The sequence below is a fragment of the Genypterus blacodes genome, unplaced genomic scaffold, assembly GCF_046128005.1.
Source record: "Genypterus blacodes isolate CSIRO-AG114 ecotype Tasmania unplaced genomic scaffold, CSIRO-AGI_Gbla_v1 ptg000449l_1, whole genome shotgun sequence".
NCBI classification, from domain to species: Eukaryota; Metazoa; Chordata; class Actinopteri; order Ophidiiformes; family Ophidiidae; genus Genypterus; species Genypterus blacodes.
In genome coordinates this window covers 437-24,491 of record NW_027467218.1, presented here as the reverse complement: position 1 = coordinate 24,491, position 24,055 = coordinate 437, and the positions used below count along the sequence as shown (strand labels likewise).

Sequence of the window (24,055 nt, the reverse complement as noted above, 5' to 3'; positions counted from 1 at the left end):
GTGCGTGTGTGTGTGTGTGTGTGTGTGTGTGCGTGTGTGTGTGTGTGTCTCTGGAGGCAAAAAACACGCAGAAGCAGCCGTCCAGTTTCTGGTGTTCCTCTTTTATGAGGAAACGTCGACTGAGAATATAAAGAATCTGAGTGGAACCACAACTCACAGAAACATCTCCACACACATATATGACCTTTGACCTGAGCTGTCACTGCCACTGAGCGAGAACTACATGCTGTGAGAACTATATGCTCCACGGAAAAGTATTAATTTTTCATATTTTTAAATATAATATAAATGTTCTAATATTAACACTAAGAATATAATATAGATTAAATAATTAAGCTTTTAATCATAATTAACTATAAACTACAACTACTGGGTCATGTAATCTGAAAACTGAAAACCAAAATGTTCATGAGGACTGTGTGTGTGTGTGTGTGTGTGTGTGTGTGTGTGTGTGTGTGCGTGTGTGTGATGCTGCGTTGAAAGCCGTGCAGAGTTGGGGTGGATAAAGGAGGTAAACACATGAGGTCATGTTAAAAAGGTTTATTTCAACAACGGTCTGAATCTCTTTTTTTTTTTTTTAATTCTCTGTTCGAAGTCCCAAAAAAGTACAAAATAAAACATAAAAGTACATCAAAGGATTAGAAATCACATCAATGAAAACCAAGACACACTGTGTTTGCTTCTTTAAATCAATCAAGCAAATATGTTTTTTTTTTTCTTCCAATATTTATACAGACTCACTGGATTAGTCAGACAAACATCAAAACCTCTCAGTAGCTTAATCTTTACTTTTGACTTTACAATGACATTTTACTTCTTTTTAAACTTCTGTATGATTTCTTTCTTTTTACAAAATACACCAATGCAGGCAGGGAAAGGTGTGTGTGCGCGTGTGTGTGTGTGTGTGTGTGTGTGTGTGTGTGTGTTCAAGTTTTTCATATGTGTATGCTCGTAATGTTTGTGCCTTTATATTTGTGTGTGTGTGTGTGTGTGTGTGCAGGTAAGGGAGCTAGGGAGAGAGCGGAGTGACATCAACAAGGGGGCGGGGCTGCGAAACAGGGGCGTGAGTGGATGAAAGGGCGGGGTTTAGCGGGGCGTTGCCGGGGGTTACTCTCAGCTAGCGGCGATGTACAGCATGTGTGTGTGTGAGTATGTTTTTTTTGCAGCAGCATAGGCCGCTTGGTGGCAGTGTTGCCGTATCGGAGACAGTTGCAGACTGGATTGGTCGATTGGTCGGCTGGTACGTCGGCTGGCTAGTTGATTGGTTGAGCGGTTAAGGGGCACCTGGACAGTGCCGGGAGGGAGCGGGGTTTGGCCCCCCGTTGCCGGCGCACCTGGTGGTGTTGTGGTGCCGCTGTCGGGGTCGCTGGGTGACTGAGATTGGGAATTACATCATGTTGTTCTGCAGTGAGTTTACCTCCGAGGAGTTCTCCTCACCCAGGACCTTGTGGTTCTCGTGTTTGGGGGTCAGGGAGTTGTGGATGTTGAGGGCTTCGTCCTCCTTGGGCGTTGCCTTCACCGGGTCCTCCAGCTTGTTCTGGGAATTAGGATCATCCTACCCGGGGGGGAGGGAGGGAGGGAGGGGGGGTGAAGGGGTAAGAAAGCAGATTTAAAACCACAAATACAAACATGGCCTCCAGGTTTAAAGGAGAAGTTCACTGTGTTTCAATGCAGACTGAATCAAATGAATCCCATCATTCACAGTGCAGAGCTCAACTCCAGTCTTATCTTGAGTTATTAACAATGTAAGCATGAGTGGACCCGGTGTGTGTGTCTGAAATACACATCTATCAGTGTGAAGAGAAGAAACAGATGATAAAGGGGACTTCCCTGAAACAAACAAAGCTAAAGGACATTTTTTGTGGTGAGAAGTTTGCCTGTTTGTGTGTAGATTGTGTTCAGATTCTGACGTGTGTGAGTGCAGAGGATCATTACTGACGCTGAGCGATGCATGATGGGACATTCTGATGCATTCTGGATTGAAAAAACAGTAAACATGCTTTTTAATGGCAGGTTGGACCCAGGTGCATTATGGGTAACGTCTTCTGATTTGATCAAAGACTGCATTTATCTTCATATAAGTTTGTAATAAGATAAACTCAGTCGTGCATAAATTTGAGACTGGCCGAGCTTCAGATTTGTGCGTCTTCATCGTTCTGCTTTCTGTGTGAAAACGCTGCGGTAAGCGAGAGACAAAGTCCATAAAACATGAAATATTCAACCAGATAAACTTGCTGATTCTGGGCTGTTCATAAATAAAAGCGTCTTTCAGCTGCGGCCGCGTCGTGGGTTAATCTGATGAGCGGCGTGCTCGTGCTGCTGACGCGTGGCGCTTGGTCCAGGAGACGCTGAGGTGAGCTGCATGAGTGGAGGCCCCGCCCCCTCCGGCCCCCCGCCACCTCAGGCAATCCAGGAAGCACATGCACGTCCACATGCAAGACCCCAGCAGTCCTGTAAACCCTCCTCACTCACTCATGCAGCTCCCCTCCTCCTGCTCCCTCCCCCCTCCCCCCCCGATCATTGCCCCCCTAATACTGTGGAAAAACAGAAAGTGGCACAAACACACTGCCCGTCCTGTGGGTACCACCGTCACACACACCCAAACAGACACCGGGGCGGGGGGGGGGGGGGAACATTGGAAGCATTTTAAGGGGAAAGTGTTCATTTTTATTATCTGGACTTAATTAAGGTCAGGGGGAAAACATTGATCCTGAATCCATTTGGGCCGCGTTCCAACCCGTTAATCCCCATTAATAATGCACAGCGGCATCGACCCGGCTGCCGCAAGGCATCCTGGGGCATCTGTCTGCAGCTCTATGTCCGCAGCTGAGTGGCATGCTGTCTCACACACACACACACATATACACATTGGATAATACACACACACACACACACACACATTTAAATCCAGACCCTGAGGGCTGCTCCATTAACAAACAGACTGACGGCTTTCCTGTAAACTCAGCGGCACGTTAAAAAGGAAAAGGCGTGAGGTCATTTACCCGTCGGCTGTCGGATTAGATTGTAACTTCGGGCAGGACGTGCGGATACGTCACTTCCATGGTAACGGGATAAGGGCCCTCTGTCCTCCCGTCAGCGTGAAACTGGAAAACGTGTTTTTTGTTTGTTGGTTTGCACATTCCACTGTTGTGTATGGGGGGAGGGGTGGAGCAGGAGGAGGAGGTGGGGGGGGGCACAGAGTCACCAGGACTTTAGTGTGGGTGTCATTTTGCGGGGGAGTGGGAACAGAGATAAACAGGGTTTTGATGATGATGATGATGAAGGCACGTGGACAGTTCCTGATATCCTATTGTTTTGTTTATTATTGAGCGTTAAGACCAGACTGCAACTTTGCTCCAAGGTGCCAAATTCACATTTCCTTTAAAATGGAGAACTGAATCTGAAGCGTCCTGATCCTGGTCTTATTGGTGGTAACGTGTGTGTGTATGCATGTATACACGCTGTATGTACACATCAGCAGAGGGTTAAGGTTGGAATCAATGTTATGCTTGTGTTTATATCTGGTGTAGTGTGTTTGTTCAGTTCAAATTGTGTGTGTTTGACTGTGTGTGTGTGGTCATTTGCATACATTAGCATATGAGCTTCAGATTAAATATTTGTGTGTGTGTGTGTGTGTGTGTGTTGAATGGCTCACTTCACCACCTCCCTGTCCCTTCTCCTCTGTGCAGCTACACTGTGGAGTCAAAGTCGCTCCTCTGTCCCCCTGAAGTCTTATTCAGTCGATGCAAATGAAATTCTCTTAAGAATCGCGGCGGCTCTGACCGCTCGATTCATTTCATTGGCTGAATTTATTTAGCATCGACGGAAACTCGTTTGGTTTCAGCATTTGCTGGCGAGCGGCTCGGTCTGCCGATTTACTGCGAGGGAAAGATGGAGAGCAAAGCGGCTCAATCTAAAGTACTCAATCAGGACAAATCACTGGGCTACTGTGGGGACACACAAGTGCTTTGTGTGTTACTGTTCAGAGGCAATCGACCTGTGTGTGTGTGTGTGTGTGTGTGTGTGTGTTTGTGTGTGTGTGTGTGTGTGTGTGTTTATGCAAATGTACGTGTGAATGTGTTTCTTACACAGACGCCTGATGTGTGTGTGTGTGTAAGTGTTTGTTTTCCTGTTTGTGATTCTGTTTCTCTGCTTTTTTTCTTGACATACAGAGTTTTTTCTCACTGTATTTGTGTTATTTTGTTTGGACTTTAAGAAGGCGTGTGGATTTTTCTGGCATCACCTTATTCACACATTACAAATGTATGAGACTAAATGATGAGGAAAGGTTAGAGAACCCATGAGGTCCAGGGAGAACATCAGGATTATGGGGGGTTTTATTTTTGGAGGTTTGCAAAAACTCACTCTAACTTTGGGATGAAAGGATTGATTTACATTTACATAAATTGACATAGAAGTTAAAAAAACAACAACGTAAAACAAAATCGGATTTATTTGTGAGTCTTGAGTTTAATCGACTTGATGAGGATGTTTTGGGGGGGGGGGGTTGTTTTTGGGAGGGTGGGGACGGCTCGGATTGATCCATTGAGACTTGAGAGAGGGTGATTGACAGGGCCACAGTAACAATGAGAGAGCTGTTCAGGAAGGTGAGGGGGGCGGGACTGTCGGACAAAAGTGGCAGGGGTCGATTCTGGTCTTACCTCGCAGTCGGACTCCTCTTTGGTCTTACACTCCCAGGTGTATCTGCTCATGGTTTTCTGAGGGGAGGGGGGAGGGGAAGGGTTATACTCCTCGAAAAACCATAATGAGATCATCGTCAGATCAGAGCAAGAAAGAGAGAGAGAGAGAGAGAGAGAGAGAGAGAGAGAGAGAAATGGAGAGAGAAAGAAAGAGATCCAGATGTGGAAGAAGTACTCAAACAATACTGAACAGTACTGAACAAGTTTTAGAGGTCAAGTGTCAGACGTATCAGAAGTAAATGGTTGAACAGGTTAGTTTAACTGCTGAGTGAAAAAAGTATATCCTATCAGTTAGAAAAACAAAAGAAAGAAGGAAGGAAGGGAAGAAAAAAAGAAAGAAAGGACATTTTAATACCATTTTGTTACAGCCATTTGTATCTGATATTGAATACAAAGAAGGAAGAAGCTCCACTACAGCATGACGCGACTGACGACGCCAACGGGTTAAAAATTTCAGATTGGGGTTTGCAGTCCAAAACCTCACATGTGAGAAAATGGAGGCAACAACTCAAAGGAAAATGTCGAGTTTTCTCAGGTCGGGTTTGAGTCCATCCAACAGAATTTTGTTGGATTAGGATTCAAAACTCTCTGTTCAGCGTCGGACTCAGACATGAATTGGGATCGGATTCCAAACATGGATACATGTCGGGTTGAGTCGGACAGGATGGGGTCGGGTTCAGGCTCTAACCGGGACATGAAAGATGCCCTTGAACACGGCGGCACTTGAGTCACGTTGACGTATTCAGATCGAGTACTTTCCACCTCTGGACAGATGGGAGAGGAGCGCCGGGGGATTAGAGAGAGGAAAGAGAGACGGACAGAGAGGAGAGGCAGACGGCATGAAATCCAAGCAGACAGATAAAAGACAGAGAGAGAGATCGAGTGTCAGAGAGACAGAGAGAGAGACAGAGAGCAGTCGTCGGCGTAACTGGATGACAGCTGATATTCCCAACTGACTGCAGAGTGTCTGAGGTAAGAACTGACGCAGACGTTCTGCTGCTGTCTGCTCAGACGAATACATGAATACATGAACCCCAGCACAGAACTTCTGCTTTGGTTGTTCTTGGTGAGGTTCTCCGCCTGCTGGGCTGTTAGTTCACAAACTGGGACGGAACTGAGGTTATTGGTTATTTGCTATATTAGTGGGTTTTATTTCGGGTTTGTTTAGGGAGACGGGCGAGTTGGTTTAAGGGAACGCCAACCGTGGATCAACATGTTTGGGATTTGGTTGGAGAAGTGAGGTGAAAATAAACCTGGATCGAATGGGAGCAGGAAAGAGTTCTGCTGTTTGCCCTCTGACGCTGAAGTCCACCTGGGTTTAGCGTTAAAAACACTGTTTACTGTGGGGTAGAGGTCCTCCTGCTGCCAGCTCAGCGACAAATATGACTCCAGTTATAGAAAGTAAAGACAAAAATGTCGGGAAATGCAAATGAGCTGCTGATTAAAGTCAATAAAACACCTCAAGTGCAGGTATTTGTGTGGCAGATTTATTATAAAACCGTCAAAGCAGAGAAAGTCCCATGGCATCTGCTGCATTAACACACTTACACAAACCAAGTGTTCAGAAATACCATTGGATCCAGGTTGATGGGCTGTTTGGGGGGCTGTGATATGTCGGTGGAGTTTAGTTAGGTAGGTGGAGGAAGATTGATCCCGCTGTAGTTTGGGGTTTATTCTCCGTCAGGCTGAGATAATGTGGGTTTGACCTTCACTTCAATCAAAGGAGAAACCTAAAACTGTCCAGCTAGCATGAGTGAAATGGAGATTAAAAGGGAAACCAATCTAGTTTAGCTCGAGTTAAACTACTACTGAGTTGTTAGAGGGTGGTACCACATATTAACACAACTGAAATACCAAACCATACAAAACTAAATATAAATCAAGCCAGACTCTACCTCAGTTGTAGCACAAACTATCCATGCTGCTACAACGTAAGCATCAACGCTAGCTGCTAGCTACCCATGCTTCTGTTAGTAAGGCGCCTGTAGGCTCTCTGCCGCCGCTTGCTGGCAACAGGGAGGCGTTGCATCTCAGATGTTTATCCTGACCGTAAACAAGCCCCACCCACTTCTCACACAATCACCCCCACAAATGGAGCTTACCTGGTTGTGTTTCCAAATCGCACCCCCACAAGCCAGAACAAATCAGTCCCAGCTTCTCCCCAAAATTTTTCAGGATAAACGAGCAAAGCGGACATTTTGTTATATACATAAATACAAATATATGTAAACATATAGCGAAGTAGAGCTGCAGCATGTTAGCGACAGAGCAGGCATGCCATGGCAAACTGATGCAAGAGAAGATTAGAGGAAGAGGCAGAGATGGGGGGGGCGGGGGTCACTGCAAAGGATTGTGGGAGTTTTCTCTCAAAGTTGAGGCACGTAGCTGCTGACCAGGAGAGTCTGTCAACGTTTAGTCTGGGTGGTTTCAGAGGGAGATTGACCTTTAACCCCGACACGACCACCGTTTCCTGCATGTGCGCTGATGTTCATTGTCCCTCAAAAAAATATGTGTGTGTGTGTGTGTGTGTGTATGCGTGTGTGTGTGTGTGTGTGTGCACCTTGCTCCCACCTTCTAACTGGAATCAATAAGCAATAAACCAGGGAAGAAAGATCAATAAACCCAATGAAACCATGAGATGTAAAAATGCTGCCATGGCAACGAGCAGCGAAGGCTCCAATGCTTGTTCAGGTTAAACATACAGCGTACAGTTATGCTTTCATTTTGCGTGTGTGTGTGTTTCTGTCCAGCTTTGTGCACGTGTTTGTGAGTGTGTTTCTGTCGTCATGGTTACAGTACGTGCACGTTTGTATTCCACTAATAAGCAGAAGAGCAGAAACGCCTGACTCGAGCTTCCTGATCAGAATAATCAGTTCAAGGTTTCATAATCTGGGGATCTGAACTCTGCTGGGGAGACGACACTCTGCTCTCTGTAAAGTGTTCTTAAGTGTTTGTCTTTACAAGCGTTTTCTGTCTCCCGCTCACTTTTCCTTTTCCCAGAGGAACGACCTTCAAATACACGACTTCACTGCAGATCTGAGTACGATTAATGGAACCATCGTCTACTTAATGTTGCAAATTCTGACATAGGCACATGGAGCTGTAGAATGAAATCCTGACTGCAGGATTTTGATCTCAGAAATGAAATAGAATCGTCCAGAGACCTCAAGGAGATCTTGTTGGATTTGTTTGTTTGGAGACGTTCAGAGTCTGCGATCGTCTTTTATATCATTTATCTGAAGTAACAAGATCTTTTCCCTCAAGATGTCGAGAAATGAAAGATTAACTACATGTTTTCTTGTGCCGTTTCTAAGCAACAGTCACTCAGCAGTAGACAAGCTTCTACTGAGTTTCCATTGTGTTCATTTTGAAATTGCGCATTTAAAAGTTGATAAAGATTCAATAAGCAAAACGATAACAGAAACACATTTTGCGGCGTATTCACGCAACGTCACTAAATGTAAACAATGACCCCACCCCCGTTTAGAGAAAACTCCCAAAACTCCTCTCTTAAACTTGGACCCGGCCCGGCCCCCCTTCTTGTCATCTCACACCTTGGATTCTAGGGAATACTCGTGCCCATGCATGAGGAAGGGGGGGGGTGGGGCAGGGGAATCAGCAAGGGGGGGGTCGATGCAGAAAAAGGGGTGAGAGAGGCGAGAACCACGTTACCTGACAGATAATGTTATCATAGTAAGCCAATGCACGGGCATGAGGGACGTTAGGAGGGGTGTCGCACAGTTTCCTTACATTTGGGTGGGAGCCCTCAGCGATGGTGGACAGCGAGAAATTATCATTGTGCTGCTCCGATGAAGGCCGGTACTTACTGCTGGGCGCCGGAAGGACGGAGGGACGAGGAGGACGGACGAGGAGGACGAGGCCAGGGGGAGAGAGAAGAGTGAAAAGGAGAGAGGTAAGTAAATGCATGAGAGGCGGTGGCGTGGAGGAGACGAGGAGGGAGCGAAGGAGAGGAGGGAGGGAGGAGAGAGAGGAGGAAGAGGAGGGATATACAGGATGTTTGGGAGGGGAAGAGGAGGGGGAGAGAGGAGGAGGAGGGGGAGGAGAGGTGACATTCACAGACAAAATTGGACAAAGAGGAGAGATGAGGTGAGGATGAGGACAGATTTGGGAAGATTTTGTTCTCACAAAAGAAGGAGACAAAAAGAGTAAGAGAGCAGCGTTAATCAGGCAGCAAAGGGAACAAACAGACAAACATCATCTGTGATGCAACCAGCAGCTGTCACAGGAAACAGTGAGGTTACCTGCTGCTTCTTCTTCTGCTACTCAAATCCTCACAGTAACTAAGGAGACGCTCAGGACAGAGGAGAGGACAGAGGAGACGCATCTGTCCTTCACAACCACACATCGGGTTCAAACTAACAGGGATTCATGATACAGTTTAAAGACCCAGTTCACTTACATGTTCACGATCAATACTGATCAATACTGATCAATACTGATCAATACAAATCAATACAATGGTGATAAGCTGCAAACTACTGAGCTGATCTACGAGAGAGAGAGAGAGCGAGCAGCAAACAACCTTACAAACCCCTGTCTGTCTGTCTGTCTGTCTGTCTGTCTGTCTGTCTGTCTGTCTGTCTGTCTGTCTCTCTCTCTCCCTCTCTCGTTTCGTTCCCTCTCTTTTCCTGTATCTCCATCTCTGGCAGGGATGCAGAAAGGCAACACTTTATCCGTTCGCTCTCTCTCTCTCTCGCTCTCTCTCTCTCTCTCTCTCTCTCTCTCTCTTTGGCAGCAGGATGCAGACTCCTCATCTCTACATTCCTGCTCTCTCAGTCTCTGTCTCATCTCTCTCTCCTCCATTCATCCCTTTCTCTGTTTGAACACAATGTTGCTCGACAGTTTCTCTCTCTCTGTCTCTCTCTCCTCCTCTCTCGCCCCTTCAGTTAATATGCCACAGAAACTTAACATCTCCATCCCACACTTTTCTATCTGACCACTGCGTCTCTCATCCCTCTCTCTTTTGACTGCTGTCTCTCTCACACTCTTTCTCACTTCATCTCTCTCTGCATGTCACTCATTACCTCTCTCTCCCTCCCTCCTCCCCTCTATATCTTTCCCTCCCTCTCTCTCTCCATCTTTTACAAGAGAAACACTGCGACAGCAATTACCCAGCAGATGGGGAAGTGTGGGAGTCTCATGTATTCATGAGCCTCATCAGCATCACACACACACACACACACACACACGCACCCTCTCTGCATTAGCTCTCTCTCTCTCTCTCTCTCTCTCTCTCTCTCTCATGTTATTCTGTCCTCCTTTTTCTTCCTCGATTTTTTCGGACGACCACTGGATGAGGCCGTCTTTGTCTCTTTCATGCTGCATCCTGCACACACACACACACACACACACACACACACACACACACACACACACACACACACACACACACACACACAAATGCATCCATGCATGCATAAGCATACGAATCACAAATGTATGTGCAGACAAACCATGCACACACACACACCCACACCCACACACATACACACACACACACACCCCTCAGGTCGCACAGCTGTATGTAGGTCAACTCCGCCTCCCCCCCTTCTCTCTCTCTCTCTGTCCTTTTCTCCCCATGTCTCTTTTTTTGGTTGTCTTAGTTTGCCTCTCTCTCTCTCTCTCTCTCTCTCTCCCCCCCTCTCTCTCTCTCCCCCCTCCCCTCCCCTCTCTCTCTCCCCCTCCTGTCCTACTTTCAGCTGGATCCACAGTACCAATGACATCACCTTCTCTCTGCTCTCAATCACCGCCTGCACCACCTCTCCTCGTCCTCCTCTCCATCCTCATCCTCTTCCTCTCCCTCCTCTCCCTCCTCTCCCTCCTCTTCCTCACCATGACCAGCACTATAACCTCCCGTGCGGGGCTAAATATAAACCCTAGCGTGGGATCGGGTGTTAAGATTGGCGCTCACGCTCGTGTCTGCCAGGCTGCTCATCCACGCCGGCCCTGTTGCTAGGCAAAGCGCAGCTGAAACACACTTTGGAGAAGCAACACCCCCCCTACTCTTCTTCCTCCTCCTCCTCTTCCTCCTCCTCCTCACTCTTTTTATATTCAGGCTGTGTTTCAGCTCTCTGGGCTCCAGTCCACTTTCTCTCGCTCGCTCACTTTCTTTGTACTTCAGTCAGAGCAGCTTCGTTACTCCACACACACTCACACTCACACACACAGGCACTCAGAGTCAGACGGAGCACAGTTTCTTTCTGTAGGTGAGCAGAGGGCTTTGCTTTGTGATAGGCTGAGCAGAGAAGCTGTGAGACATGTTAACAGATGAGTGTGTCGTGTTCTTACAATAGTTCAGAGCTCGTCCTCTAAATCAAATACAGAAAAGTTTCATAGATTGATTGATTGATTGATTGATTGATTGATTGATTGATTGATTGGTCAGCTGTCCCTCATCTGGACCCTGTCAGCGTCCTGTGTCTTTGCTTTCCTGCTTTCTGCGTCTGTAAAGTGTGTATTCACCCATAAAGCCTCTGCACACACACACATACATAATGAGGATCCTATAGATTTTACATTTGATTGATTGATTTTATGGCCGTATGCAAATGAGATGTGATGCTATTTGAGGATTTTGATACGTGGGGGAATATTTGTCATTTTTACGGCCCCGTAAATGCTGTGTGTGTGTGTGTGTGTGTGTGTGTGTGTGTGTGTCTGTGTGTGTGTGTGTGTGTGTGCATCGGCGTTTCTCTTCCTCATCCGTCTTGTCAACTCGTTTTCTGCCGGCTGCACGCCGTCCACACCCCCCACCCTCCTCCTCCTCCTCCTCCTCCTCCTCCTCCTCTTTATCTTCTTCCTCTGCTCCGACCTCCATTCTTTGTCTTCCTCACTCATTCAATTCAAACCCTTTTCCTCCATCAGGCTGAGACGTGTCCACCCCTCCCTCCCTCCATCCCTCCCTCCCTCTCTCTCTGCCGCCCATCCCCCCATCTCTTTCTCATTCCTCAGCACACACACAGAGCCTCTTCCTCCTCTCCATCCTGCTCGTTCTCCTCCTCCTCTCCTTGCTTGCTGCATGTCTGTACCTCTTCTTACAGACACACACACTGAGGTCTAATATTTAACATTTGAAGGGTTCAAACGCAGATTAATGCATTTGTTTAAATAGGAAATGTCCCTGCTCACTGACATTGTTGTTGTTTGTATTTGAATGGAACAGCTGACACCTCATATTCTTCTTCTACTACTTCCTTCTACCTGCATGTTTATCTGCACTACATCCTCTCAGCTGCTTCACGTTATGGGGCGACATCACACCAGCTGCAGACCGATGAGAGAAGGCACCCGGAAGTGACTATAGGATAGAGATCCATGACATCATACAGAGGGGTCAGGGTCAAAGGTCAGAGGAGCTTTTAGAGGCTTTGACAGGTGTTCATGGCTCCATGTGGGTTCACTCTACAGCCTGCAGGTTCATCAAACACACACAAACACGATGTCAGTGAGGTCGTTCAGGAGTTCAGTGTCGCTTTAAGACGCTGAGCTGCTGACTTCCTGTTGTTTGGTCGGTGAGTCGACGCTCTGAGCTCAGGCCAACAGATCGCTTTTATCTCAGCATCTTGACACAAAGCAGCCAAGAAGAAGAAGAAGAGAAGGAGAAGAAGGAGAAGAAGAGTCGGTCCAAGAAATCTGCTGAATTATTTAGACCTCAGAGTTTTCAGAGTGCAGACGCTCCTGTGCGGCTCTGAGGGACGTAAACACAGACGGCTATTGATCCTCTGGAGTTGTGTGATTAGGTGTTTGACACTTCTGTCCACTGATTGATTGGTAGCCGTGTGCTTAAGTCATTTAATAACACAAATCCACGCATGGCGTTCGCTGTTTGCACTTGGAATTTAGGAGATTTCACATCATTGCTTTTGGTTTTCTGACCCTGCAGAGGCTGAAGCTGACAACGACAAGTGTGGCGGAACTCACAGCTCAACTCAACAAACCAGAAACAACCACAGCCTGAAGCTTCATGATGGAGACGAGCTCATGTTACTGTGAAAGCAGTTAAAAACAACATGGAGATGAAGATCTGAGACGTCTACATTCACCACTGTGCTGACCATAAAGATGGACCAGGCCTCATGAACCACATCTCCACTTCTACTCTCTATCTCGTTCTTCTCTCAGGTCCATGTGGAGGGAATGAGACTTCTTTCCCAGGTGCATGAAAGCTTCAGTAAAGGTCTCACCTGCGCTTCCGCAGCTTCTTGTTCTCGGTCTTGAGCACGTGGAGCTTCTTGGCGAAGCAGACGACGATCATGAAGAGCAGCAGGACCACCAGAGCCGAGGCGCCCACAGCCAAACACATCACCTGGAACTCTGTGACCACAGACTCACAGCGGGAGCCTTTGTGCCAGATGTAATCCTGGACGTTACACCTGAAGGACAGAGAGAGGCGGAGAACGTCATCACTGTTACTTTTGTGTAATGAAGTAGATAAGAAGAACGGAAAGAAAACACAAATGAGTTTTCTGTTTATCCCAAACAAACACATTTTAATAAGAAAACAATAAAAACATGTTTTGGTTGCCCGGAGCCTTAAAGCTTCAGTGTGAGATTATTCCATTTGTATGCAGCAGAACTGAACACTGCCTTTTCGTCCTCTTCATCATGCGAAGTGATGCGGTGGTCAGACTCAGTGTGGCTGAGGAGGTTTAGATTGGCAGCCGAGGAAGGAAACGACGACAGAAACATCAGAGGTCAATGTGATGAAGAGTCAGTGAGAAGAACGGCGGTCATAAGGAAGAAACGTAGCAGATGGAGGAGAGGAAGAGCGGGAAGGTGAGGAAGACGGGAGAGGAGGAGTGAGAGGGGAAGTGAACGAAGGAGACGAGGGGTGAAATGAAAGGATGAAGAGGAGGAGGGAGAACAAAGAGAGATAGGAGGTCAGACTGACTGACCGATCTGTTACACTACACACAGGTGAGAGCTATGAGGTCACAGGTCACACGCCTGACCACGAGCCACAAAGTGAAGAAGAAGAAGAAGGGAAATGTTCACAATGCGCGCACACACACACACACACACACACACACACACACACACACACACACACACACACACACACAGAGTAATGGTTATAATAGCTCATGTGTGTATGTTTAGTGTGTAGTGGAGTTTATAGTTTATATGATGCAGTTTCTCTTCTCTGGTTCTGGTTCTGATCTGCTGTGGAATCTGTCAACATGCAGACAAACCTGCGCCTCACTGCAGAGTCAAGTCGCCACGCTGAGACTCACACAGTGTTAGCACTCTGTCTGAGAGTGACACACACACACACACACACACACTCAGGCTTTAAGAAACGTACACAAACACAATCATAAAAGACCTTTGAAAGACATCTTACATGTTCTAATGTGATGCATATGTCGGTCCATGTGTGGCTGCATGGGCACACATTCCCACACACACACACACACAAAGACACACACGCACACACACCATCTGAGCCCCAGACTCCCTCCATTACCGTTTGGCAGAGTACGCTGTCCGCCTGGGGACATAAGCGATGGCGGCAGATGGCTTCGTCTGTGTCGAGTGTTCAGAGTGTAAAACGACAAATATAACTCCGGCCTCAACCAGCCTCCGAGCTGCTTTATGTACGGCCCTGTGAGGCTGAGACGCTCCTTACACAACACAACACAACACAACACAACACAACACAACACAACACAACACAACACAACACGAGATGGATGAACCAGACGACCTCATCAGAATCACCGTGACGTCTCTCCAACGCAAACTAGAAACTAAATACCTGGAGCTTTAAAGGAGCTTTGTAGTTTACAGAGCCATGATGTCGTGTTCGGACTCTGAACACGGGGTTTGAAACGACTCCAACTGGGGTGTGAGAGAATGTGAAGGATCCCACGAGCCCTAATGCTCCCAATGTCACGCACACACACACACACACACACACACACACACACACACAGAGGAGTGTAGAGTGAATGGAGGTGTTGGTATACGGCTGCACTCCCTCCATGACAAACAGGCTCCTTTCACTTGCACTTCCTGTATCCTTCCTCCATCCTTGATGCTTTATTTTACCAGCTGAGGGGAGCGCTGGCAACGAGCCAGGGGCCATGGTGTGTGTGTGTGTGTGTGTGTGTGTGTGTGTGAGAGAGTGAGGCTTAAATGCGCTCACACAAACGAGCGATTCTGCATTATTGCGAGAGAAAAGGTTTATATAAGTCAAGGCAGGGATGCAAACAGAGAGAGAGAGAGAGTGAGAGAGAGAGAGAGAGAGAGAGAGAGAGAGAGAGAGAGAGAGACGCATAAAGGCTGAGAGCAGGCGAAGATGGGCTAGTCGTCATGGCAACCCAGCTGAGCAGCAATAGAGGCAGATGCGGCGCTGACATGTCATTCCATCACCCGTAGAGACGGACCGTCATGTTTCAGCGTTTTCTCTCCCTCCTTCCCTCCTTTGTCTCGCCTCTCGTCTCCTTGATAACGTCTTTTCTTCTTCGCTGACTCTTTCCCGCCCCATCTTCATCTCTCCGTCTTCCCTCTCACCCTTTTTTTCCTCCCCCTCCACCCTGCTGCACTTTGCAAGCGCCGCCGGCTGAATCACCTCTCTCTCTCTCCCTCTCTCTCTCCTTCTCTCCCTCTCTCTCCTTCTCTCTCTCTCTCTCTCTCTCTCTCTCTCTCTCTCTCTCCCTCTCTCTCTCTCTCTCTCTCTCTCTCTCCCTCTCTCTCTCTCTCTCTCTCTCTCTCCCTCTCTCTCTCTCTCTCTCTCCCTCCCTCTCTCTCTCTCTCTCTCTCTCCCTCTCTCTCTCTCTCTCTCTCTCTCTCTCCCTCTCTCTCTCCCTCTCTCTCTCAGTTTGTGCAACCTTCCTTTGTCACGTTCAGAGGAAGACCACAGACACAGGATCCTGGCGGTCCAAGATGGAGACGGAAGGAACGGGAGAAGGATTTTCCAGCAGGAATCCTCCGCCATGATTTGGGCGAAGACCTAAATCCTCTAATCCTTTTTGGAATGAATTAGCAGGAGTGTGTGGAGAGTCAAAGCACAGATACGTATATCTGCGGTGTGAACGAGGCCCTGAGCTCCGCCTGCTGCGGGGCTTTATTCACTTTATGTGCGGCCCTGTGAGGGGCAGATTAATTACAGGCTTTTAATTACATGGCAGGCTGGAACACCTGCACCGCTCAGTCTGGACCCACCCACCAACATCAATCAGCTGCTCGTTGGCCAGGGAAGTGTGTTTATGATCCATATTCACAAAAAAGAGAGAGAGAAGAAACTGTTTGTTTGACAAAAGTGGAGGAAAATTTGAGGAATAATTGTGAGCTCAAGTTTCCTCCTGAGTGAAAACAAACAGGAGGCATGGATTGATAAAATCGTCCCCTCTGACTCCATCTCAGTCCCACGCACTCACTCTCTCTCTCTCTCTCTCTCTCTCTCTCTCTCTCTCTCTTTCTCTCTCTCCCTCTCTCTCTCTCCCCCCTCTCTCTCTCTCTCTCTCTCTCTCTCCCCCCCCTCTCTCTCTCTCCCCCCTCCTTCCCTCTGTAAACCCTTCCCGTCCCACTGCAGGCTTTTCCCTCCCAACCCGATCATTATCTCCATTGCGGCGGTTCACCACAGCCCAGTTTAAAGCTTCGCTGCGGTCCAGCAGGACTCATCAGGCGGTCCAGGCCGACCAAATCCTCTCAATATTCACCTGATTAAGGCGACTCTGTAGGTCGGGGGACATCGGCTCCCTAATAGGAGCCCTGCTGAGTTTGATTAGGGGTAATGAAGGGTGAGACGACAGCAGACACGGGGGCTAATAAGACCATGAGCAGGGCAGCAGAGCCCAGTTTAAGACTCAGGATGGGTCCCTCACTTCAGAGATAAAGGACAAACGAGCTGCTTTTACTACAAACTGCAAATACCACCAACACACACACACTAACGTCAAAGGATCAGTCATAGTGGAGGAACACGTCCAACTCTGTGTCTGGAGTTAGGTCTCTATTAGCTCAGTGCTTTGGTTGAACGCCTGCACATTTACAGGATAGTCGAGTCTTAAGCCAAGTTTGAACAACAACACGGAATCCTGTCCGCCTCTCAGTTTCACTATAAAAGATAAGCTAAGGAGAAAGGTGAAGACGAGCTGGTGAAGACAGCCGGCCATGTTTTCATCAGGGGTTTGTGGAGACCATGTTGGTTTGGTGCCCCAAACAAAATCAATTCAGTTCAAAGACCTTTTTCCGTGACCTTTGAGCAAATTGTTTGGTGGACAAAGAGCATAGAAGAAGCAACTGCATCATTGAAGCTTTGTGGACGGTAATAGAAAGAAGGACCAGTGACATTTAAACTGAAGAACAGCACCCAGAAGTCTGCTAGACAGGAAGGCAGCAGGGTGCTACTGGGGATTGGAGCACAAATCCCGTAATACGCTTTTATGAAGGAAAAGACATTGTTATGACGCTGCTGCAGAGGGTGAAAAGGAATGAAAAGCAAGCAGAAGAAGAGGAAGAGGTCGAGCCGTCAGAGAGAGTTGAATGTGAGGATAAAGGTTAGAAGAGGAGCAGAGATGCTTCTGGAACGTTTTCCATCAACAAGCAGAAACATCAAATTTGATACTTTATCTAAAACAAGAAACAACCGTTTGAACCTCAGCGTGTCTTTGATGAATAGAAGAACGTCTTGATTCTACTGAGGAGGAGAAGCACGACGGGTCAACACATGAGGGCTGGATGTGATGAAGAGCAGCAGGAGAGGCTGAGCGGGAACGCCGGTCGGATTTCACTTCATTACACCACTTTATAGGAAGTTTAATAACGCTGGAGGAGATTTATAAGTCTGAGATTTAGTTTTAGTGAGGAAAAGACGAGCGTAAACAAGATGGGATCATTGTACCGCCCACAGGAAGAGGACAAGGTATTTAAAAAGAGAATAGAAGTCCAGGATAGAGTCAGGATGGTTCTGTAACAAGTTACAATGCAGAGGAGACTCCATCAGTAGGAGGAGCTTCAGAGACATGCAGTCAATCTATGGATTTCTATGAGATGTAAAGAGGATCGCAACAAAATAGTCTCACAAAAAGTATAAGAAACCCTCACACCAGCGTCCGCACTGACACCGGTCTGTGGGGACTGAACACGGTCTCACCCAGTTCAGTTCTTTGACCCGTACGTCAGGCATCAGCAGCCATGTTTCTGGAACTCCCTGAGGCATCGCTCCTCTGCACCGCGGCCAAAACAAACTGAATAAAAGATCACTACACTGGCTTCCATTATGCAAATGGAGCCGTACAAGCCCAACTAGCAACCGCAGAGCAAACTGTTCCATCCAATCATACCGTAATGCCAAATCCCTGTGTCTGAAATCTGAAAAGGGATTTGAAAACATGACGGCATGATCAGTGTTTCACATTTGGCACATCAGAGGACATCAGGCAATTACTGAGTGGATGTGAGGCACTGGGACGCTTTTTCCAGTGACTCAGACCCCGAGAGGAGAAGGGAACCCAACCTTTATGAAGAAATGATATATTATAAGACCTAAGTGTATCCAGGGCTGCATACAGCGATATGTGGGCATGTGAAGGTGCTGAGGGCTGCAGGTGGAGAAACGGGCTCACACTTTCACCTGCAGCAAAACACTGGGGATTGTTATGGTTAAATTAGAGGGACAATGCGCGCGCGAGAGAGAGAGAGTGTGTGTGTGTGTGTGTGTGTGTGTGTGTGTGTGTGTGTGTGTGTGTGTGTGTGTGTGTGTGTGTGTGTGTGTGTGTGTGTCTGTGTGTGTGTGTGTGTGTGTGTGTGTGTGTGTGTGTGCACGGTGTGTGTGTGTGTGTCTGAAACTGAAACTGAAGGTCGTTCTATTTCATGGAAGATTTCAACTCTCACCATCAATTTATCTCATTTCTTGTTTTCCATGACCTGAGTGTCAGTGTTTATTACCTCCACCATGTACACTCGGTTTGTGTGTGTGTGTGTGTGTGTGTGTGTGTGTGTGTGTGTGTGTGTGTGTGTGTGTGAGAAGATAAAAAGCTCATTGAAGGATTATTGTGTCATTTTTTCAGACCATAAAGATCAGACGTGACTTTTTTTTCCCGTTTTTGTTTTTGAGCCTTTTCAACTTTGATATTTTTCTACGGACGGTGAAAATGATGTCATCCAGAGTCCAGAGGGTTCATCTGCAGGCCACATCAGAGGATCGAATGTTATGACAGGATGATGTTTTACAGCTGTTAAAGCACGGAGAAGAGAAATAAACCTCAGGTCTCAGAATAAAACTATTATCATCTAATAAAGAGTAACTGTGTCTTATTATAGTTTGTGGCGGGGAAGTTGATTGTTTCAGCGCAGACTTTTCAGTGACTTTCAAAATAAAAGAAAGGAACATACATTTAAACATATATAAATATATAAACATCAATAAAGCAAACAAGCAAATAAAACCAGGCAGCATTAGTGTGTGTGTGTGTGTGTGTGTGTGTGTGTGTGTGTGTGTGTGTGTGTATCGTTACCCTGCAGGCGAGGCTGCACTTGCCAAGTCATTTCTGTGTGAGTGTGTGTATACACAAAGATAAAATACATCAGGACAGACTAACTCTGGCAAAAACAAATTGTCCGGGCCCTCGTGTGTGTGTGTGTGTGTGTGTGTGTGTGTCTTTGTCCCAGGCCCTCACAACACTTTGCAGCCCTCGTAAATCTATGAATTTGACCTTTGGCTTGATTTCCTGACCCTGTACTCTTTGACGTGGAAGTGATCCCAGAATACAGCTATAACCCTGTGTGTGTGTGAGTGTGTGTGTGTGTGTGTGTGTGTGTGTGTGTGTGTGTGTGCATGTGCGTGTGCGTGTGCGTGTGTTTCCATGATGTTGTCATGAAATCTAAAGTGGATAGAAATTGCTATTGGTACTCAAAGCCGCCTTTAATTACATCAAGCTGCAGGACACACACACACACACACACACACACACACACACACGCACACACATGAACACACACACGCACACACAGCTCAGTATATTCGACCTGGCTCCTCCAATCGTTTCCATCCTGGCATGACTTAGAACGTACTGACTCATTCTCTCACTCTCTCACTCCACCCTCTCTCTCTCTCTCTCTCTCTCTCTTTCTCTCTCTCTCACCCCACCCTCTTTCTCTCTCTCTCTCTCTCTGTTTTTCTCTCTCTATCGTCATGTCATCTTTATATCCCAAACACTCGTTCTCTTCTCCTTCTCTTCGACTCCACTTTTCTATTTTGTCTCACTCGTTCCCTTGCAGCCCTCAGAGCAGTTCAACATAAACACCACGTCCCTTCTCCTTTTTTCTATTTCCCTGACAAACACACACGCACACACTCTCTCTCTCTCTCTCTCTCTCTCTCTCTCTCTCTCTCTCTCTCTCTCCTCCCCTCCCTCCTTCTGTTCCTCTCCTCGTCTGTTTCTCCGAATAAGGCCTGTAGTCGTGCGGTTTAACGAGTGTTGTGCTGCTGGATGTCCTCAGTCAGACGGACAGCAGAGCCTCATCAGACTCAGCTCCTTAACCATTCTTACTGCTACAGTTCGGCCCATCACAGATTTAAAGGGCCAGGTTTCATTTCTGTGCTCTTATTTTCATTCTCAGCTCCATTTCCAAACAAAACAAAACACACTGATCTCCTTTGTTTTGTAGAACTTCCTCAAAAAGATCCTCAGAAACGCAGCCAAGCGTGATCAGGTGTGTTACGTGATGACATCATCGTGTTCCAGAGGCACAGGACCAATCAGATGAAAGCTTTCAGGCTGGCTCTGGACCTTTGGGTTTGTCTCTCTGGACGCATTCTTACAGGTTAAATAGTTTTATCACATGCAGTCTTAAATTGACTGAACTCAACCTGATAGCAGGGAGGATTCTTGTCTCAAAGGCCGCTCTTAGATGTAATAAAGGATAAAGGCAGTTAAGCAGCATTAGCCTGATCCAGGCACCTTGTGGGCAAAGGGACTCTTAGACTGATGCTGCTTTAGCACCAGCATGGGAGAAAAGTTAATGGCATCCATCTGTTTTCATCAGGGTTTAAATGCTGAGCTCTGGGGCGGGTTCAGGGAGCAGGCGGGCTGAGATCTAGGACCCGTTCATCTCTAACAGAGAAAGACGACGGGCTGAGATCTAGGACCCGTCCGTCTCTAACAGAGCGAGACGGCGGGCTGAGATCTGGGACCCGTCCGTCTCTAACAGAGAGAGACGGCGGGCTGAGATCTGGGACCCGTCCGTCTCTAACAGAGAGAGACGGCGGGCTGAGATCTAGGACCCGTCCGTCTCTAACAGAGAGAGACGGCGGGCTGAGATCTAGGACCCGTCCGTCTCTAACAGAGAGAGACGGCGGGCCAGCCTGAGGTCGGCAGTAAACATCGCCTCAAAGAGCTCAGAGCTGAAGGTCCACACATTCATCCTGCTGTAATTGAATCAGCCTGATGCACGGGGCAGTTTCAGTTCACACGCTCTCTCTCTCTCACACACACACACACACACACACGGGAACACATTGGTTCTGGTCTGTGCCTGCGCTCCATTGACCCATATTAGGTTTGTGCCCAGCAGTCAAACGCCTCTCAGCCTCTCTGACTCACTCAGATTCTCATGAGGTTCATCACTGCAACATTCTGCTGACTGAGGCCCAAACTGAGCCTGATGATCTGGCTCACAGCGACACACACACACACACACACACACACACACACACACACACACACACACACTGTGCCACATGTACACTCAGCAGCCCCAAGCACGGCGCTCACACACCTCACAAGCAGCTGAAGAATAAAAGGCGCATGTCCTCTAGGTAGAGCAGGATAGAGCAATCTGAGGCCCCCGGAGCAGTATGGACAGTGAACATTTGACCTTTGACCCCCTCCAAAGACCAATTTCACAATTCAGCGTCATAAAAGAACAACATTTAGTGAATCAGAATGCTCAAATTGAATCTAATCGAGCTGAAGATGACAGATTGATGATGAAGATGGAGTCAGAGCTTTGATGCAGCATCTTTAACAGACATGCAGGAGGTCAAAGGGCAGGACAGCTCAGGGTCACTGTGGCAGAGCGGCGTGATGAGGTGGAGCTGCAGGAGGTCACGGGGTCACGGATGGTAAACAGGGGGAAGTAAATCTGCTGCTGTAGTATTTCACAGCTGCGGCTGTTATAAAAGGAGCTGTGTGTGTGTATGTGTGCGTGTGCGTGTGCGTGTGTGTGTGCGTGTGTGTGTGTGTGTGTGTGTATATGTGTGTTTGTGTGTGTGTGTGTGTGTGTGTGTGTGTGTGTGGATGGTTGATGTCTCTTTTCATTTGGACATGTAAGCTGCAGCAGAACATCACGCTCTGCTGCAGATCCAGATCCTTCTGTCCTTTCCTGTGTCCTCATCTCTCTCTCTTTCCTTCCCTCCTGCTTTGCCTCTAACGACAAAAACGAGTAGAATTTGAAATAATAAAATGTTCTTATCAATGCACGGTGGTACGGGATTCTTTCCTCACCTGTGTGTGTGTGTCTGTCACCCTTCGTTATCTTTGTTTTACATCTGCGTTGCCTCCTGGTGTTGTCATGGTGACTCTGGCTAATATTTTCTCCATCAGCTCGTCAGGAGGACGTCGTGCATACATTTGCATGCTAAGGCTGCAGCTGATTGGTCGGCTGCGTTTCATGATTACGGGGAAATGACGGAGGAAGATTGCGCTCGGAAATCCATATTTGATACGGGTCGATCTCATCAGTGTGTGGTGTGTGTGTGTGTGTGTGTGTGTATGTGTGTGTGTGTGTGTGTGTGTGTGTGTGTGTGTGTGTGTGTGTGTGAAGACTTTGTTTGGCAGAGGAAGATGAGCTATTCTGCAGCTTAAACCATATTCACATACATCATTCTGTTAATCCCTCTGACCTTTGACCTTCACCTAGATTCATTCATCACCATGGCAACACGATTAGCCGTGTTCTGAGCAGACGCATTACTGGACATAAAGGGATGGAGTGGAATGAAACAGCTTCACTATACCAGTGTGTGTGTGTGTGTGTGTGTGTGTGTGTGTGTGTGTGTGTGTGTGTGTGTGTGTGTGTGTGTGTTGTGTGTGTGTGTGTGTGTGTGTGTGTGTGTTGTGTGTGTGTGTGTGTGTGTGTGTGTGTGTGTGTGTGTGTGTGTGTGTGTGTGTACCTGCAGAGCACCCCCATGCCCTCCAGCAGGTAGCACTGTCCCCCGTTGAAGCAGTAGCTGGGCAGAGCGTCGCAGGGCGAGCGGCAGCTTCCGTTCTGCATCTGGTATCCAAGGCGACAGCCGCCCAGCCCGTCAGAGCCGTCATCAGGAGCCGGAGCATCCGGAGCATCTGGAGCAGATGGAGCAGCTGGAGCGGGCCCCTTTGGTACCGGCGCCCCCCTGGTGTCACCGGGCAGAGACAGGTCTGGTCTGGAGGGCCCAGATACCGGAGCCCCGGGCCTGGAGCGAGCCGGAGACCCTGGGGTCAGCCGCAGGTCTTCGTCGCTCTCGTAGGCGTCGGTGGTCGTGCTGTAGGCGTACTCGTCAGGAGTGGGAGACACGCCGTCCTCGTAGGGCGTGAGGTAGTCGTAGTTGTCGGGCATCGCCCAGGTGGGGTCGCCACCCTGCAGCTCATGGGCCAGTGATGAAGGAGAGGGCGGGGCCAGGTCCAGGTTACGCCCACGGGACAAAGGATCAAAGAAGTCCACGTGGAGGACTTCAGGGGCCGGGGTGGTGGAGGCGGCGGGCGGGCCGTGGTGGTGGAGGCGCGGTCCAGGTCGAACACGGCCGTGTCTCTGGCGTTGATCCAAGGTGGCTCAGTGTGAGGCAGAGGCTCCTCCCCCCTCCTCCTCCGCGCCCTCCGTCACTTCCTGTCTGCGGGGGTTGCTGGGCAGCAGGTGCTCCGTCTCAGCTGAGTCGGGGCTGAGCTGGGGCGGGGTCGCCACCGCCACTTCCTCCGTGGCGGTCAGCACCGTCTCACCGAACATGCCGCTGCTCTGCTCTTCCTCCTCGCCGGCTCGAGGGATCCGGCCGGCCCGCTGGGTCACGGCGTCGGATGAGCCGCTCGGCCCGGTGACGGCCACGAAGGCCTCGTTGCCCCTGACGGAGCCGCCGTCCTCGCCAAGCAGCGAGGTGGCGTTGACCGGGCTCTCCGGCTCGGTGGCGTTAGTGACCACAGAATCTCCTGCAACAATGAAGACAGAGAACAAACATCAAGACTCCAGAGGAACCACAACCAGGAACACCTCACTTCCTGTTACTCTGACAATCTATTGATCACATTGATCAATTATCAACTCATTAGTGAGTGAGAGTGTTCAGTGTTTTACGGCTCAGACGTTTGAAGCCGAACTCGATCTGAACCCTCCAACAGACCCACAATGCACTGCTGCTC

General features: G+C 48.2%; 1 protein-coding gene across 1 annotated transcript; it reads right to left on the bottom strand.

The window, feature by feature from the left end:
• Window positions 1–546: 546 nt before the first annotated feature.
• Window positions 547–23,845, bottom strand: LOC142990043 (chondroitin sulfate proteoglycan 5-like; the record flags this gene model as incomplete). The annotated part of the gene is given in 6 exon segments (XM_076139766.1): window positions 547–1,555; window positions 8,451–8,529; window positions 12,905–13,093; window positions 22,843–23,410; window positions 23,413–23,504; window positions 23,506–23,845. Coding segments are annotated over 6 exon segments (1,436 nt in total), but the record flags the coding sequence as incomplete, so codon positions are not given.
• Window positions 23,846–24,055: the final 210 nt, after the last annotated feature.